Here is a 17,766-nt window from a genome sequence, read left to right on the forward strand (position 1 = left end):
ATTGTTTTTATTTAATACTTGTAAGGTTTGTGAAATTCTTTACATTCATTATCTCATCTGAGCCTCACAATTCTGAAGGTACTAGAGATATGATTATCCCCATTTTTAAAAAATGAGAAAATTGGAGTATATAAGTCTCTTAAGTCTGAAATGTTAAAATGGTGACATAGGCAAATACTGTAAGCAAAATTCTAACCAAAGTCCAAGACCAGAGTCTGTCATAATACTTCAGATATTTAAGAGTGCAATTCACTGACTAAGGTCAATTAGTAAGTGGGGCATTAAATACTAGGTTCCATAAAGATACAGCTATTTTGACAGTTCTTTTGACAGATTCTTATCTTTGTCTTCTTTTTCCCTTCTCCTAGTATTTTTGTAGTATCAATCTTTAGAGGCAAAGGTAGCTATTAGGTTTCCATTGTTTTCTGTGGTCTCAATCTACAAAATATCCTTTCAGAAGTGTTTTTTTTTTAATATAATTTATAAAGTGTAATAATTTGTGTTACAAATTGTACAAGTATTTGTTTGTTTTGCTGAGGCATTTGGGGTTAAGTAACTTACCCAGGGTCACACAGCTAGAAAGTATTAAATGTCCGAGCCTACATTTGAACTTCAAGCCCTCCTGACTTCAGGGATGGTGCTCTATCCACTTCACCACCTAGCTGGCCTTATAAAAGTATTTGTATGTTTGCATTTAGGATTACTAAGGTATTGTATGTGCTTATTTACTTTTAAAGTTGCTGGTCTGTAGTGTTCTTGGTTGGTTTTCTGGAGATCTCTGGAACAGCCTTAGTTTTAATTTGGTAATCACCACGAGAATAGCCAGGGATAAAATCCAAATTCTTTATTGTTTCCTTGCCTGGGGCTGGGCAGCTTTCTAGAAAGCCTTTCAGATTGGCCTTAGTCTCAGTGGGGGGAGCAGAAGGACAGGCCAGCCACCATGGTGGTTATGAGATAGAGTGAATCTCTCTGAGTCCAAGGACTGGTGCTTCAGCCTCTAGCCACCACAAAGGTGGAAGATGGAATGAATCTGTCTCTCAGTCCCTACTGGCTGTTATATACTCTATTATAATTACATTATCATAGGTGTGAATCTTGTGGAACTATATTAAGTACTAAGTACATGTACTGAACTAGAGAACTATTAATCACTATGCTAAACTAGATAACCATTGTATTATCAATTCCATCTACTTAACACCTTGTAAGAATCCTTGTTTCAGAGTTCTGGCCCATAACACTGGTCTTTTATGGAATGATGCTGCTTACTTAGAACATTGGTGAGCCATAAGTAATGACTATTGTACTCTTTCTACATGAGCTAGAAAATCTAAGCTAGACTTAGATTTGGGACGTGTTTTGTTTGCCTACAAGAGCACCTAATTTGGTGTGTGGGTTTTTTTTTTTTTTTGTCCTGGATATGTGTATTTATTTTTTCTGAAAGCTTTAGAAATTGACTTTTTTTTTCCCCTTTAGATTTCTGTGCTGATTCCTCTTTTGGAAAATCAAGAACTTTTAATTCCTGGTCGTGGTGATTGTCTGAAAGTAGCTCCTGGATTTCAGTTCTTTGCAACCAGGAGGTAAGAGTTTTTAAGAATGCTGTTTAAAATTTTGATCTTTTCTTAAAAGATCCTTAACTTTGATGCATATAGCACAATCATAAAAGAATTTTTATGATGGAATAATTATTATAAGTGATAAATACCACTTTTTGGTTATATGTCCAAACTCTATTTGAATTAGAAAATCATTCTACAAAATATAGCAAACTGCTTTATTAAATAAATAACCAAATGAAACTTACTTTTAGATGTTGAGAACAATGTTTAGGATTCAAGCCAACTTTTCAGTTTGTGGTTTTATTTCCTTGGGCTTTGCTTTAACTTTATTTTGCATAAACAGTTGTAAACAGCTCTTGTATTATTTTCTTTTATGTTAAGTTGTATGGGATCTTCCATATTTCATTTTATCACTCATTTGCTGTTTTTCTGGAATTAAAACATTGCTATTTAAATTTGCCATATTTTATTCAACCAATATCCAATCATTGTACTTATAGTTTGCTTCCAGGTTTTTAATATTACAAAAATAGTATTTCATTATTTTTGTAGAGAGCAGTATTCCCCTCTTTCCCATCTATCATTTCTGTGACTTTTTTTTTTTTAAGGATAAAGTTGCAAAAAGGGAATCTCTAGGTGAAAATGTCTGAGCAGTTTTGTGACTTTTTACTATATATGACTATGTTATCCTCCAAAATGTATATACCAGTCTGCACGGCTACCAACACTTAATAATAAAATACCTGTTTTCATATGGGCACTCTACAATTTGACTCTTATATTATGCTAATTAATTTTAACAACTTAAAGGTGAAATATTATTAGCATCTTTAGTTGTATGAGTAAGTTTTCAAGAAAGAAAAATAGATAAGTCTTGAGGTAAAAATACACATTCTAGACCTGAAGATAAAATTAGCTTGAACCATATCAGAAGATTTGGTTAAATATGCTAGCCAGCTATATGACTTTGTGGTTTTTATTTTATATTTTAGGTTGTTTGGCTGTGCAGGAAATTGGTACCGACCCCACAATAGCCATGCTGTTTTGCTAGACAAATATTGGACCAGAATTCATCTGGAAAACATGGATAAGACAGAATTGAAAGAGGTATGCCTACATTTTTAATTATTGTTTCATCTGTTAGATTGTTTTGGCTGAGACTTTCAAATTAAGATGAAATATAATTGGATATTAACCAAAAAAACCCAGGATATTTGGCAAATTGGCATGAAGTAAAATTTTACATTCAGCTCTTTATTTCTAAAGAGTAGCAAAGACTTTTTTATTTTTTCATTTTTATTCATTTTTTTCATTCATTCATTTCATTTATTCAGTTTTATTCGTTATTAGAAAAGGTGACTTAGTTGAAAGAGCATAGTACCCTGAGGAAAAGATAGCAAGTGGAATCTCCTAGAGAGTGGTTAAACCACTGTCCCAAACTTCCTGCAGGCTCAAATATAAATAACCCACAACCCTGAACCCTCAAACCCTAGGGATATTATGTTCCTCTAGCATACCAGTGTTACATCCAGACAGATCCCTGTATTCATCATCAAGGGGACCAATCTGTATGAAACATGCCCATCATTTCTTACCCCAATTTGCTGCCACCTATAGGCATATAAGTAAAAGAACCCTGAAGTAGGAGTCTCCTACTGACTTTTTGTTTACAGGCTGGCCTCTGCATTCATCATTCAAAGAGGCATATCTTATGAAGATGTGATGTCATTTGACTTTGTAGGTCTCTATACTTCCTTTTTCACACATAATAGCTGCAGCTACAGAAGACCTAGAAATTCTTACCATCAAAGTCCTTGGCAATATCAAAATGATATTGATCAAAATGATACCCTTCAGAAATGGATATGGTTTTTAATCTGTAGGAATGATACCAAAGCATATAATCTGACTTGGAGCTAGAGCCTTCTTTGTGAGCTGTGTTCTTTTATAGAAAGTGAGCTCCTCGAGAGCAGGACCTGTCGTGTGTGTGTGTGTGTGTGTGTGTGTGTGTTCTATCTCTAGCACTTAACACATTGCTTTACACAGAATAAGCATTCATAAGCTTTTTCACTAATTTATGACCAGCAACCTTTCTCTCCCTTTCCCTCCCCCCAATTTTTCTCTCTTCCCATACAAAGACGTCAAATCTCAGCCTTTGGAATATTCTTGCAGCATTAATAGCAAGAATAACTATGATATTGGCTAAAGGAAGCAAAGGAAATATATTTTACATTGTATCCTAGATTAGAGCTTCTTAAACTTTTCACTCGCAACTTCTTTTCTTTCAATAAACTTACTTAACTCCATCTTGAATTTGAGCCAAGATGTTTGGCCATGTTTGTACATGTGCAATGCAAAGTGCACATTTGCATTCAGAACCAAAGCTGCAGCAAAGTTACACAGTGTGCTGCTAGAAACATCTCAGATTCATTATGTGTTTGATTTGAAACTAATTTTTGGTTGTTGCCTTCAGAAACCTTTTACTGTTATCAAATTTTTTGTGACCTCCACATTCAATTACATGACTCTAGTTTAAGAAGTTTTGTCACAGATAATTAATCATAAGTCTCTGTTTTTTTTAAAGCACATTTATCTTTAGAATGATATCTGAAATATGGGAAATGATATCTTAAGCTAACATAGGCATGTATATAATCTGTTGCTATGGGCCTTATTTTTCTCACTTTTTAATTGAACAGTCTTATATTGGATTTCCCTAAGGTCCTTAGATTCTGCTCTATGACAATTATTATTTGGCAGTTGACTTAATTGTAAATTTTAACTTTGAAGGCTGCTGGATTATTAGTTTACTTTGTGAGTGATCATTACTTAATTTTATGCATGAGGTAATTTGTTGGGATAGAAAATGAAGGTGTGAATGATGCAAAGACTTTCTTTCTTTCTGCATTTTATTTTATTTTATTTTTAAAAATTTTTTATTATAGCTTTTTATTTACAAGTTATATGCATGGGTAATTTCATAGCATTGACAATTGCCAAACTTTTTGTTCTAATTTTTCCCCTCCCTCCTCCCTCCTCCCATCTCTTCCCCCCCCGAAGGCAGGTTGACCATACATGTTAAATATGTTAAAGCATATATGTCCTAACAGTTATTTTGCTGTACAAAAAGAATCGGAGTTTGAAATAGTGTACTATTAGCCTGTGAAAAAAATCAAAAATACAGGTGGACAAAAATAGAGGGATTGGGAATTCTATGTAGTGGTTCATAGTCATCTCCCAGGATTCTTTCTCTGGGTGTAGCTGGTTCGGTTCATTACTGCTCTATTGGAGCTGATTTGGTTCATCTCATTGTTGAAGAGGCCACGTCCATCAGAATTGATCATCATATAGTATTGTTGTTGAAGTATATAATGATCTTCTGGTCCTGCTCATTTCACTCAGCATCTTTCTGCATTTTATGTCCTTTACCCACATATTAGAGTTTTGTATTGAAGTGATGTCAGAAACAGTATGACTTGCTATTAAATTTTATTTCTCCTCTTCATGAGCAGAATATGAAATATGCCATTCATTATACTTACTGTTATAATTTGAAAAGAGGTAAACAGTTATTTGTGAGGGTTTTCATATTAGTAAATTTGAATACTTCTGAATAAATGCTTGCAGAAGCTTTCAAGCTTATTAACAATGGAAATATGCTTTTATTGAACTTATAATAAATACAAAGACATGCCTTCTCAAACTTGCTCATTCTACTAGTAACTCATGTGGATGTGGATGTGCCAAGATTAAGAAGGAAGGAGACTTTTATGTTCAGAAGCTGAGAAATAGCTTATTATCCATGTAGCTTAAGTACCAAATTGAGGAAAATGAAAAATGTATTTTAAAAAACATAACAGTCATGTAATTCTCCAAAATGAAATCTTGGTGCCAGGCTTGATTTCAGCAGTGTAGACAGAGAATGCTGATATCCCCAAAGTGAAATAAAGTGGGTAGAAGAACAGTTAATATGGTTAATGAAAAAAATATGTATATATGTATTTTTTTGTCTGGACCTATAATCTCATTTGTGTAGGGAAGTCCTGGTGGTAAGATTCCTATCAATGCAGATTAATAGTTGTGAAAGAAATTATTATAAACTTATTGAGTTTGATTATTTGAAAAGTCAGAATATTTAGTAATTTTTCCTTATTTTGGTACTTGTACTCAGTATTATAAAAATTTTCTCGGGCATCATAGAGTGATTGTGATAAAGCTGGAAGATAAAGAGCATCTATAGATTATAGACTGCTTATTTTACAGAAAAGGAAACTTATGTCTAATGCCTATGGAAGTAGAATGAGTTACCCAGGGTCACATAGTAAGTAGCAGAGGCAAGATTTGGGTCCAGGTATTCCGAATTGATAGATGATTGACAAGTCCTTGATGAAATTCTAAGGCAGGAATTCTTTATTTCATTTTTTTAGTTTTCAAATTTACTTTTATAAGATTTTGATTACCATTTTTCTTCTCTACTTCTCTATCTTTTCAATCTCTCTCTCTCTCTCTCTCGGCTGAGGCAATTAGGGTTAAGTGACTTGCCCAGGGTCACATAGCTAGGAAGTGTCAAGTGTCTGAGACCAGATATGACCTCAAGTCTAGTGCTCTATCCACTGTGCCACCTAATTGCCCCTCCCTGTTTTCTTAGGGTACCTTTCTACATTAGAAGAATAGGAATTCTTTGATTTTTTTTTTTCTTGCTGTCCAATGGGCTTATCATAGTGCTCGACTATGTAGCCATTTTATTGACTTCAGGTTCCAATGCTCTTTGTATTGGAATACTATCCTCTTAAATAATGGGAATGGTTAGGTGCTTTAACACTAGGAACAGCATGACCAATCTTATAAACAAGATAAATAACAAATTACAATTATAAGCAAAAAAGACTTTGATAAAATACAGAAATTATTTTTTATTAAAGATAGTAAATGAAAGATCTTTCCTTATTATAAAAAAAAAAAGTATTTGAAAAAAATAGTAAATGCTCTGGAAAAAGGACCAGGTATGACCCATTTAGAACCTCTATTAAAAAGAGTTAAAACAAGGCTACTTTTACAGAGCCATATGTGCATAAATATTTGTAGCAGCTCTTTTTGTAATGGCAAAGAAACAGGAAATCAAAGGACTGCCTCTCAGTTGGGGAATGTCTAAATTAAGTTATGGTATATTAATGTAATGGAATATTATTATTTTATAAGAAATGATGAACAGGCTGACTTCAGAAAATCCTGGAAAGACTTACATGAATTGTTGATTTGGGAAGTGGACAGAACCAAGAGCACATTTTACACAATAACAACAATGTTAATATGATGAACAACTGTGATGGACTTGACTTTTCTCAACAGTGTGGTGATTCAAAGAATTCCAGTAGATTTGGGATGGAAAATGCCAATGGGATGGAATACTATTTTAATCTTGTTTTTTGGTGTGATTTTTCTTACACAACATGAGAATATAAAAATGTTTAGAAGCATTCCACATATTTAATCTATATCAAATTGCCTACTGTCTTGAGGAGGAGGGAGGTAAGGAAGAGAAAAATTTGGAAAGTCTTATGAAAATCTGATAAAAAAATGAATGTTGAAAATTATCATTTCATGTATTTGGAAAAATAAAATACTATTTTCTTCTTTTTTTTAATTATTATTATACCTTTTTATTTGCAAGATATATGCATAGGTAATTTTTCAGCACTAACAGTTGCAAATCCTTTTGCTCCAACTTTTTCCCTCCTTCCCCCTCCACCCCTTCCCCCAGACGGGAAGTTGACCAATACATGTTAAAAAGTATAAAATATAAGTTAAATACAATATATGTATATATGTCCAAATAGTTATTTTGCTGTATAAAAAGAGTCGGACTTTGAAATAGTGTACAATTAGCCTGTGAAGGAAATCAAAAATGCAGGTGGACAAAAATAGAGGGATTGGGAATTCTATGTAGTGGTTCATAGCCATCTGCCATAGTTCTTTCCCTGGGTGTAGCTGGTTCAATTCATTACTATTCTATTGGAACTGATTTGGTTCATCTCATTGCTGAGGATGGCCAGGTCCATCAGAATTGATCATCATATAGTATTGTTGTTGAAGTGTATAATGATCTCCTGCTCCTGCTCATTTCACTCAGCATCAGTTCATGTAAATCTCTCCAGGCCTTTCTGAAATCATCCTGCTGGTCATTTCTTACCGAACAATAATATTCCATAATATTCATATACCACAATTTACCCAACCATTCTCCAATTGATGGGCATCCACTCAGTTTCCAGTTTCTGGCCACTACAAAGAGGGCTGCCACAAACATTTTTGCACATGCCAGGTCCCTTTCCCTTCTTTAAGATCTCTTTGGGATATAAGCACAGTAGTAACGCTGCTGGATCAAAGGGTATGCATAGTTTGATAACTTTTTGAGCATAGTTCCAAATTGCTCTCCAGAATGGCTGGATGTATTCACAATTCAACCAACATCCCTGTTTTGCCACATCCCCTCTAACATTCTGCATTATTTTTCCGTGTCATTCTAGCCAATCTGATAAGTGTGTAGTGGTATCTCAGAGTTGTCTTAATTTGCATTTCTCTGATTAATAATGACTTGGAGCATCTTTTCATATGGCTAGAAATAGTTTTTGATTTCTTTGTCTGAGAATTGTCTGTTCATATCCTTTCACCATTTATCAATTGGAGAATGGCTTGATTTCTTATAAATTAGAGTCAAGTCTCTATATATTTTAGAAATGAGGCCTTTATCAGAACCTTTTCCTGGGAAAACATTTTTTTCCTAGTTTATTGCTTCCCTTCTAATCTTGTCTGTATTAGTTTTGTTTGTACAAAAAGTTTTCAATTTGATATAATCCAATTTTTCTATTTTGTGATCAAAATAGTTTTCTAATTCTTCTTTGGTCATAAATTCCTTCTTCTTCCACAGGTCTGAGAGGTAAATTATCCTATGCTCTTCCAATTTAAAAAATAAAATACTATTGCGAAAAAAAGAAAACAACAAAAAAAGACTTTTTCCTACTTCTGTTTGAAAGTTTAGGAAATCTTAGCCATAGCAATACAGTATGGAAAGGCAATTAAAAATCGGTGATGAAGGAATAAAGCATTTATTAAGCATTTAGTACATGTAAAAATGTTGTGTTAAGGTCTGGTGATGAAAATAGCCCAAGGGACTAACATTCCAGCAATGGAAATAATCTATATAAGAACTTTGAGCTGCAAAGTCAGACGAAAGCTTCAGTAGTGTATAGGTGTAGCAACAAAGCAGAGAGATAATTCTTCTTCTTTAAAGCCATTTCCACTGATAAAGTCATACCAGTTTCTGCTGTTGAGCCATTTGACATTGAGCTAAGAACATTGTTGTTCAGGGTCCTTGTCTGTCTCCATTGTGATCTGAGGGTAGGTGGTGGTCAAGGTGCTGGTGATGGTTTCATCTGTGTCCTCCTTTTCCTCAGGGAGCCTTGCCCTTTGAATGACATTTGTTTGATTGCATTCATATAACATATGAATGTGCTCCAATTATTGTTATAAGAAATGACAAAAGTAGATAGTTTTAAAGAAATCTGGGAAGACTCATGAATTGATAAAAAATGAAGTGAACTGAACCAGAACACTTTATTTAATAACAGTATTATTGTAAAGACAACTTTTTTTTTTCTCAATAGTATTTTATTTTTCCAAATACATGTAAAGATAGTTTTCAAAATTCATTTTTGTAAGAGTTTGTGTTGCAAATTTTTTCTCCTTCCCTTGCCCACCAGCCCCCTCTCCAACACAAGGAATCTGATGTGGTTTATACATGTACAATCACTTTGAACATATTTCCATTTTAGTCGTATTGGTTTTTGTTTTTCTGCGAGGTAGCTGGGATTAAGTGATTTGCCCAGGTCATACAGCTAGGAAGTGTTAAGTATCTGAGGCCAGATTTGAACTAAAATCCTCCTGACTCTAGGACTAGTGCTCTATTCATTGCACCATATTTTTTTAGTCATGTTATGAAAGAAAAAGCCACAAGAAAAAACTAAAAACAAAACAAACAAACCACTACACACTTCTCAGATTGACTAAGATGACAGCAAAAGATAATGACAAATATTAGAGGGAATGTGGGAAAACAGTTGGAGAGGGGTTGAATAAGTTATGGTATGTGAATGTGATGGAATATTATTGTTCAATAAGAAATAAGAAATCAGCAGGATGATTTTAGAGAAGCCTGGAGAAACTTACATGAACTGATGCTAAGTGAAATGAACAGAACCAGGAGATCATTGCACAAGGCAACAGTAAGATTATGTGATGATCAATTCTGATGGACATGGCTCTTTTCAACAATGAGTTGATTTAGGCCAATTCCAATAGTCTCATGTTAGAGAGAGCCACCTGTATCCAGAAAGAGAAACTATTGGGGACTGAATTTGGATCACAACATAGTATTTTCCCCTTTTTGTTGTTTGCTTGCTTTTTGTTTTCTTATTTTTTCCTTTTTCATCTGATTTTTCTTGTGTTGCATAATAAATATGTATAAAAGAATTGCATATGTTTAACATATATATTGGATTCCTTGCTGTATAGGGAAGGAGTGGGGGGGAAAAGGAGGGAGAAAAATTTGGAACACAAGGTTTTACAAGATTTTGCAAGGCTGAATGTTGAAAACTATCTTTGCATATATTTTGAAAATAAAAGCTATTATTTAAAAAATAAAAAACCCAACAACACTATTTTCCCAAGAGTTGGGGCGTGGGGAATAACTAAAAGTCTAATCTCCTCTTCCATTTGAGAGCTTTCTTTGAATTCCCTGTTTGCTTCCCCCCCACCCCCCATGCTCCTTAAGGACGGGAACTGTTTTTACATTCACAATGCTTAGCATAGTACTTGGCATATAGTAAGCCTGTAATAAGTGCTTCATTGATTACTTGCTTGATTACTCACTTGCCTAGGAGATCATGTGTTTACTGGCCGATTGGTTTTTACTTATCCTCTTGGTCTCATTATTGTGATGATTGTTTTATATTAAACTTAACTTTGGAAAGGATGATATTCTGTATAGATAGGTTTCTTTTTCCATTTCCAAGTCTCAGCAGGCTTTTAAAACATTTTTTTATTTGTTTTTTTTATCTTATTTTCATTATTCACTTTTGATATTGATCTTGCTCTTTTTACTGACCAATCTGTGATTTCACTATATACATATAGTTAATTTGGAATAACTTGTCGATTTCTTCATACTAAATAAGCACATCTAGATTATAATATAACCCATTTTTTTAGGTGTGTGAATATGAATTGTTGTCCCAAATTATTGTATTATGAAAACTATCATCACCATAAATGATTTCAGGACTTTGTTCATATGCTTTAACTCCACATTGTTATGGATTCTTTCTCATGTCATTTTATATTTACTCGTGTCTTCCCTTGTTCTCTTTTAACTATTGTCTGTCTGCCATATGCCATTCTTATGGCTTTTTTCTGATCTATGAATTCTTATAAACTGTGGGCATAAAAATGAAATTATATATCAGAATTGTTTGTGGGCTTGGAGGAATTCATACTCTGTTATAAGTAAATGCATCAGTCTTACTGTATGAAATATATGACATATTTTGGAAGCTCCGGGGCTTTTCTCATTTTACTTTTCAGTTCTTGGAAGAACTTGGTTTTGGATAGCGGAATTCTGATCATAGAGGTGTTACTATACTGAGAAGAATGAAAGAATTTCAAGATGGAGAAAATTGATCTCTTGATACTTCAACTTTTATAAATATGATGTTTTTGTTTCTTTGCAATCTGCTTTTTAAAATATTTTATTTTTCCAAATGCATGCAAAGATAGTTTTCAGCATTCACCTTTGCAAAATTTTGTGTACCAAAATTTCCCCCCTTTCCTCCCTCCTCCCCAAGACAGCAAGTAATCCAGTATAGGTTAAACATATTCAATTCTTCAACTCATATTTCCATTTATCATGCTGTACAAGAAAAATCATATCAAAAGGGAAAAAACAAGAGAAAGAAAAAAACCCAAGCAAACAAAAAAGATGAAAATGCTAAGCTTTGATTTATATTCAGTCTCTATAGTTCTCTTTCTCTGGATGTAGATGGCATTGTTCATCACAAGTTTATTGGAACTACCTTGAATCAATTCATTGTTGAAAAGAGCCAAGTCCATCACAGTTGATCATATCTTTTTACTGTGTACAATGTTCTCTTGGCTCTACTCAGCTCACTTAGAATCAGTTCATGTAAATCTTTCTAGGCTTTTCTGAAATCAGCCTGCTGATCATTTCTTTTAAAACAGTAATACATATAATAACATTTATATGCCATAACATGTTTAGCCATTCCTAAACTTAAAGGTGTTCATCCATTCAGTTTCCAGTTCCTTGCCACTACCGGAACTCCTACAAACATTTTTGCACATATAGGTCCTTTCTCCTTTTTTATGATCTCTTTGGGACACAATAGAGATGCTTCTGGATTAAAGAGTATATACAGTTTTATAGCCCTTTGGGGATAGTTCCAAATTGATCTCTAGAATGGTATCTTTGCATTTTTTGTGAGTATTTTGGTGAGGTCTTTAGTTCTTTTAAAAACATATTTGCCTTTTTTTCCCCTGTCAGGTTCTTCAGAGCAAGTATCCCAGCATGTCAGCTGTTTCTGATCATCTTTTAGATATATATTTAAAACTTACTGGAGATAAACATCAGTCTAAGATCAAGAACTGCCATGGAAATGAGGAAATGTCTATGGATGTCTCAGAAGCCAAAGAAGATGACAGAAGTCCAAGTCTTGAAGGAAGAGAATTATCTCTACGGTATTGAAGATGGTTGAATTAGCCAATTCCTTGAGTATCTATATCTATCTATCTATCTATCTATCTACCTATCCTATCTATTTTTGTATGTATTTTGTTTTAATGCCTTAATGGCCAAAACTTTTTTTTTTTTAAACTGGGATCAGTTTATGAAATTCTGCCAGCTTTTTCTTTCTGTCATTGGTAACTGTATCCCTTTTGTAGATCAGTAATTCCTCAGAGCAGCAACACGTGACAAAAGTGGATGTAATGTTGGCATTCAAGTTAGGAAGACTTCAAATCTAGCTTCAGACATTTACTAGCTATGTGATCTTGAGTAAATTAGTAAACCCTTTTTGCTTCAGTTTCCTCATCTGTGAAATGAACAAGAGGAGATGGCAAACTACTTAAGTATCTTTGTTAAGGAAATATTAAATGAGGTATTGAAGAGTTGGACATGACTGAAAAACTGCTAAACAGCAAAACAATTCCTCACAATGAATGTGTGATTAAGATAATTTTATTAACTAAGACTTTGTTTAGTATGTGTAAAATTCATGGAAATAACTACTGTTCATTATTTCCTAATCTTTGAGTAGTGGAATAGGATTTAAAATTTCTCTATGTATCCTTTTTTTTGTTGCTGTGGTTAGTCCTGATCCTGCCCCAATAGAAGTTAGGCCATCAGATCTTAAGAGATTGTCTAGTCCAAGAGTTATTATTATTATTTTTTTAATTTTTGCTGAGGCAACTGGGTGACTTGCCCAGAGTAACACAACTAGGAAGTATTAAGTGTCTGAAGCCAAATTTGAACTCAGGTTCTCCTGACTTAAGGGCTGGTGCTCTATCCACTGTGCTATTTAGCTGCCCCAAATCGAAGAATTCTTAAACTGGAATCCAGAGACTAATAAGCAATCTATAGATTTGGGTGGAAAAAAAATTAAAACATTACCTTTATTTAAAAATTTTGTAAGAAAGGTATTGTAGACTTCACCAGACTGAGGTGCAAAATTGATTATGAACTGCTAAGTTAATCCATCCCCCTCATTTTATGAGTCAATACAAAATCTTTTGAATTCCAGAAAGTATGAAATTAATTGTCGAGGGTTATTCTAAGATTAAGTAATAGAGCTAGTATGTGTATTTAAGTCCTCTCCAATTCCATGACTCTTTCTAAAATTCCCATGTTGCCTCTCTCAATTCATTGTGCATGGCTTATCCTTGGATAATTATGGGACTTTCAGCCTCTGGGATTACAACACATACCTTGGTTTTGTCTTTCTGCAGAGGCCAGCAAACAAAGTTTTACCAAGTTAAAATTGAAAGCTATCAGTTGTTCACTGCCTGGCTTTCCAAATTCTCCTATTAAAAAACATTCAAGTGTATCTTTTGAGTATGCTATATTCAAATGATCTGCTCTGACTTCATCCTCCTAAAAACAGAATCCAGATTCCCATCCCTTTAATACTAAATATCAGAAAAAAAAGTTTATTAAGTTTATGTATGTTAAGTTTTAAATGGATGACATTTGCTCATCCCTTGCTAACATCATGAAGCAAATGAATAGAATTTTAGGCAGCGTCAGAAGCTATTTTGCAGTTATGAGTATTATTTCATAGATTGAGCACTTACATTATATAGTACTGCTTTATCCATCTGAGTGGAAACATTGATTTATGACTCCCTCCTTCTTCCTTTCAGCTGAGGATTAGATTTTGGGAATATAGATGGAACAGTTCCTGATTGGCATAATTATGAGCTAATAGACAATCCTTTTAGAAGCTGGGAATGTTCCTTTACAAGATATGGTAATATCATCTCTCTCAATTCATTGTGCACTGAAGATCCAATTAAAGGGTATCTCAGGTTCCAGATCAGAAGTTTGGGCTGGGGAAAGATAAAACAGTTTCTGATCCCCTTGCTGAGTCTATAAAGTTTCTTTTTCTTCTTTTTCTTCCAATGTCTTTCTATTAGCTTCCTGGTTCCTGCTAGGTTATAAACTTAAGAGGCCTTGACAGGATTTCAAGACAGCTTCCTGTTCTTTCTGCTTGCTGGGCTTTTTTTTTTTTAAACTCATACATTTGAGCATGTTAGACATTTTTTAAAGTTTTAATTTTTATGACTTATCTGAGCTTAGTTGAATAAATAGGCAAACAGACAGCCTTTCCGCCACTTCTGTTTTATCTTCATCATTGCTTATTTTCTTTTTTATCCTAGGGATTTACTTAATTGGTGCAATAGGATTTCTTACAGCTTTGACAGTTCTTCTTCATCTACGTCACTCAATATTTTTCAGGAGGTAAGCTGTAATCCTCTGAAGTCTTGTTTCCTTTGTGCTACATAATTTCCATCTGTCTCTTTTCATTGATGCATCTGTCTAAAGCTTTATCCCTCTCTTGCCTCTTATCATCTGCTATCAAGCTTGTGTTTTTGTGCACATGTCTCTTTTACTTTTAAAGCTAGTCAAAGGACTTAATTTCCACACAAGCTAATATTACCTCAGAGAGATTAGAGGTAGAAATGTAAAATTTCAAAAAGCGACCACTCCTGTTAAAAATGTTTTAGAAGTGTAATAACTGTCAAAAAAAATAATAAAGCAAATATACCCATCCTACTTTGAAATAAGCCTTAAGGAGACATTGCAACAATGAATTAAGTTAATAATAAAGTCCATAATAATTACGTTAATAAATAAAAAGCTTAAAAGTTAATAATGTACTTTATGATAATTATGACAAGTGACATTTATATTTCACTTTTAAGATTTACAAAGTATTTTGTATGCATTATCTCATTTATGCCAGCAGTTCAGTAGCTACCTCAATAAGGTAGCTACCATCCATCAGCCAATAAATATTTATCAAACACTTATGTAGCAGATACTGTGCTAAGTGTTGAGAATGCAAAGAAAAAGTCAAAATAATCACTGCCCCTCTAGGAGTTTAACATTCTAATAGGTATATATAACATGTATAAGTAGGCATATATAAACAAGATAGATACAAGGTAGATTGAAGATAAGTTTAGAGGAAAAGATTATACTATTGATTTATTATATTTCAATAATAATTCAATTTCATTATATGTTGTAATTTGTTTAGCTATTTAATATGCACTCATTTGTTTTGTGTTCTTTTCTTTGCCAAAAAGTCATAATATAAAATTTTAAAAAATTTATTGGTTTATTCTCTTCTTATTTTGTCTTTTTAGATGCTACCCAAAATACCCAAGCTAATTTACAGCTTGAAGAGTTCATTAATATGCTTTCCACTAATTGGCATTTTCCATTTTGTCATCTTTGGCTATCTAATATATGTGAGATGGAATCTCAGTGTAATTTCAAGAGTGATATGGAGAGCATTTTTTTTTTTCATGTGGTTGTTGATATATTAGAATGACTTCTTATCCTATCACAATTTCTCTCTTATATAATGGTTCTTGTGTATTCCCTGTCTTTCTTGCAATTTGTTGTTTTTCAGTTTGTTTTTTTAGTTATATTAAGTTATTTAGTTATATATATAAAACTTTTTGTGGCCTATTTGAAGTTTTCTTGGTGTAGATATTGAAGGGGCTTGGTATTTCCATGAATGAAGTCTATAGAGTTAATTAGGTAATTTGCCTAGGGTCATATAGCTAGCAAGTACCTGAGGCCACATTTGAACTCGGGTCCTTCTCACTTCAGGACTGGTGCTCTATCCACTGTACCATCTAGCTTCCCCCTTAATTCTCACTCTTTTTACAAAATAAAGCTTTTTCCTAATAAATAAATAAATGAAGCTTTTTTCAATAGACAAAATTACTTTCTATACCCACTTTCCCACTGCAGCATCCTTCCATTGTAAGGTGAAATGGCTATGTGTGATGAAAAAAAAATTGAATCTCATCTAATGAAGATATAAATCAAACTAAACTAATTTATGTTTTGGCCATGTCCAGAAAATATGGCTCAGTCTGCACTGTCACTTCTTAACTTCTCATAGCTCCTTTTGCTTGAGATCTTTTTTCAGTACAATCTATATTCTTGAGAAACAGCATGGTGTAGTATAGAGAGAGCTGATCTTAGAGCCAGCAAGAACCTGGTTCAAGTCCAGATTGATTTATACTGGCTCTGTGATGCTGGACCAGTCACTTAGTGTGTCATTGTCAGTAACTCTCAATATTTCAAGCAGTTCTCTAAGACTATAACTTGCAGAGAAAGTGCTGACCTCCATTGGCAGAAAGAGTTCCCTAGATGAGTAAAGTCATAGTTCTTACCTCTGTCCTATCATTCCATCTCATTTTTCTCAGTTCTGTAACTGGAACTTTTCAGTCCTCCCACTCAACAATTAAGTTCAGTTATGTAATCTTTCATTTTTAAAAATTTGGTAATCTGTTCCTTTTCAGTTGCTCCCAAGCATGTGCAGATCTTTCTTATCACGGGGAAAAAATCCTTATGTGGCCTTATTGCTCTCCTAGTCTATCCTAGTCTATTTCCTAGTCTATCAATTATGAAATAAATATAAGGAATAAGCTTTTGTTTGGAATTGAGTTTGTTGACTCTTCCACCCAAGATGTAATATATAGATAAAACAAATGTTATTATTTTTGCTTCCTCAAATCAGCTTTTGTTTCATATTTGTTAATAATCACATAATTATTTTACTCAATGCAAGTCTGATCATGTCACCCCTCCTAGTGAGTAAACTTCAGAACAGGTATCCTATTGCTTAAAATGTTCCATTTGGCATTCAAAGTCCTTCATAACCTAATTCCCCTCCTCCCTTTCCAATGATTTTAAACTTTACTCCCTGGCATATATGTTTTAATCCAGAGATCCTGCCCTCTTGGCTGTGCCACAGTCTTGTATCTAGCCATTAACTCTGGTTGTCCCCTAGACTTGAAATGTTCTCCTTGCTCCATTCCACCTACTAACTAATCTTCCTGGATTCCTTTAAGTTCCAATTAAAATCCTATCTTCTACAGAAAACTTTCCCCAGTCTCTCTTAATTCCAGTGCCATAACACTGTTAATTATTTCCTGTTGCTGCTTTGTATTTGCATATTGTCTTTTTCATTAAATTATAAACTCCTTATGGGCACAGATAGTCTTTTGGCTCTTTATATCTTCAGCACTTACCACAGTGGCTGGCACATAGTGGGCAGAGTAATATCCGTGGCATCAGTTCTCACTTAGTTATTGCCACAATCATAAGATGCATTAAGGCGCCAACCACTTCATGCATTGATTAATAAATCAATTAATTAATTAATCAAAATTAATCCTACAACTGACATTTTCTTCTAATCTAATTTATATACCTTGCTAGGTTAGTATTTAAAAGACATTGATTTTTATATGGTATGTTTATTTGTGGGGGGGAAAAAAGTCAGTGTGATTGGGTAGGGATGGAAATATGTTTTCCTTTTGTCATCAAAACAAT

At 33.7% G+C, this 17,766-nt stretch overlaps 1 protein-coding gene across 1 annotated transcript in view; it reads left to right on the forward strand.

The window, feature by feature from the left end:
* The window catches only part of MDN1 (midasin AAA ATPase 1), a 179,374-nt gene that overhangs the window by 27,444 nt on the left and 134,164 nt on the right, over positions 1 to 17,766 (forward strand). The window contains exons 8-11 of the mRNA XM_031964521.1: positions 1,477 to 1,580; positions 2,552 to 2,666; positions 12,175 to 12,368; positions 14,565 to 14,646. Coding sequence (XP_031820381.1) covers positions 1,477 to 1,580; positions 2,552 to 2,666; positions 12,175 to 12,368; positions 14,565 to 14,646 — 495 coding nt within the window. The remainder of the gene's footprint in view (positions 1 to 1,476; positions 1,581 to 2,551; positions 2,667 to 12,174; positions 12,369 to 14,564; positions 14,647 to 17,766) is intronic.

This window comes from Sarcophilus harrisii, chromosome 4, assembly GCF_902635505.1.
Source record: "Sarcophilus harrisii chromosome 4, mSarHar1.11, whole genome shotgun sequence".
Classification (NCBI taxonomy): Eukaryota; Metazoa; Chordata; class Mammalia; order Dasyuromorphia; family Dasyuridae; genus Sarcophilus; species Sarcophilus harrisii.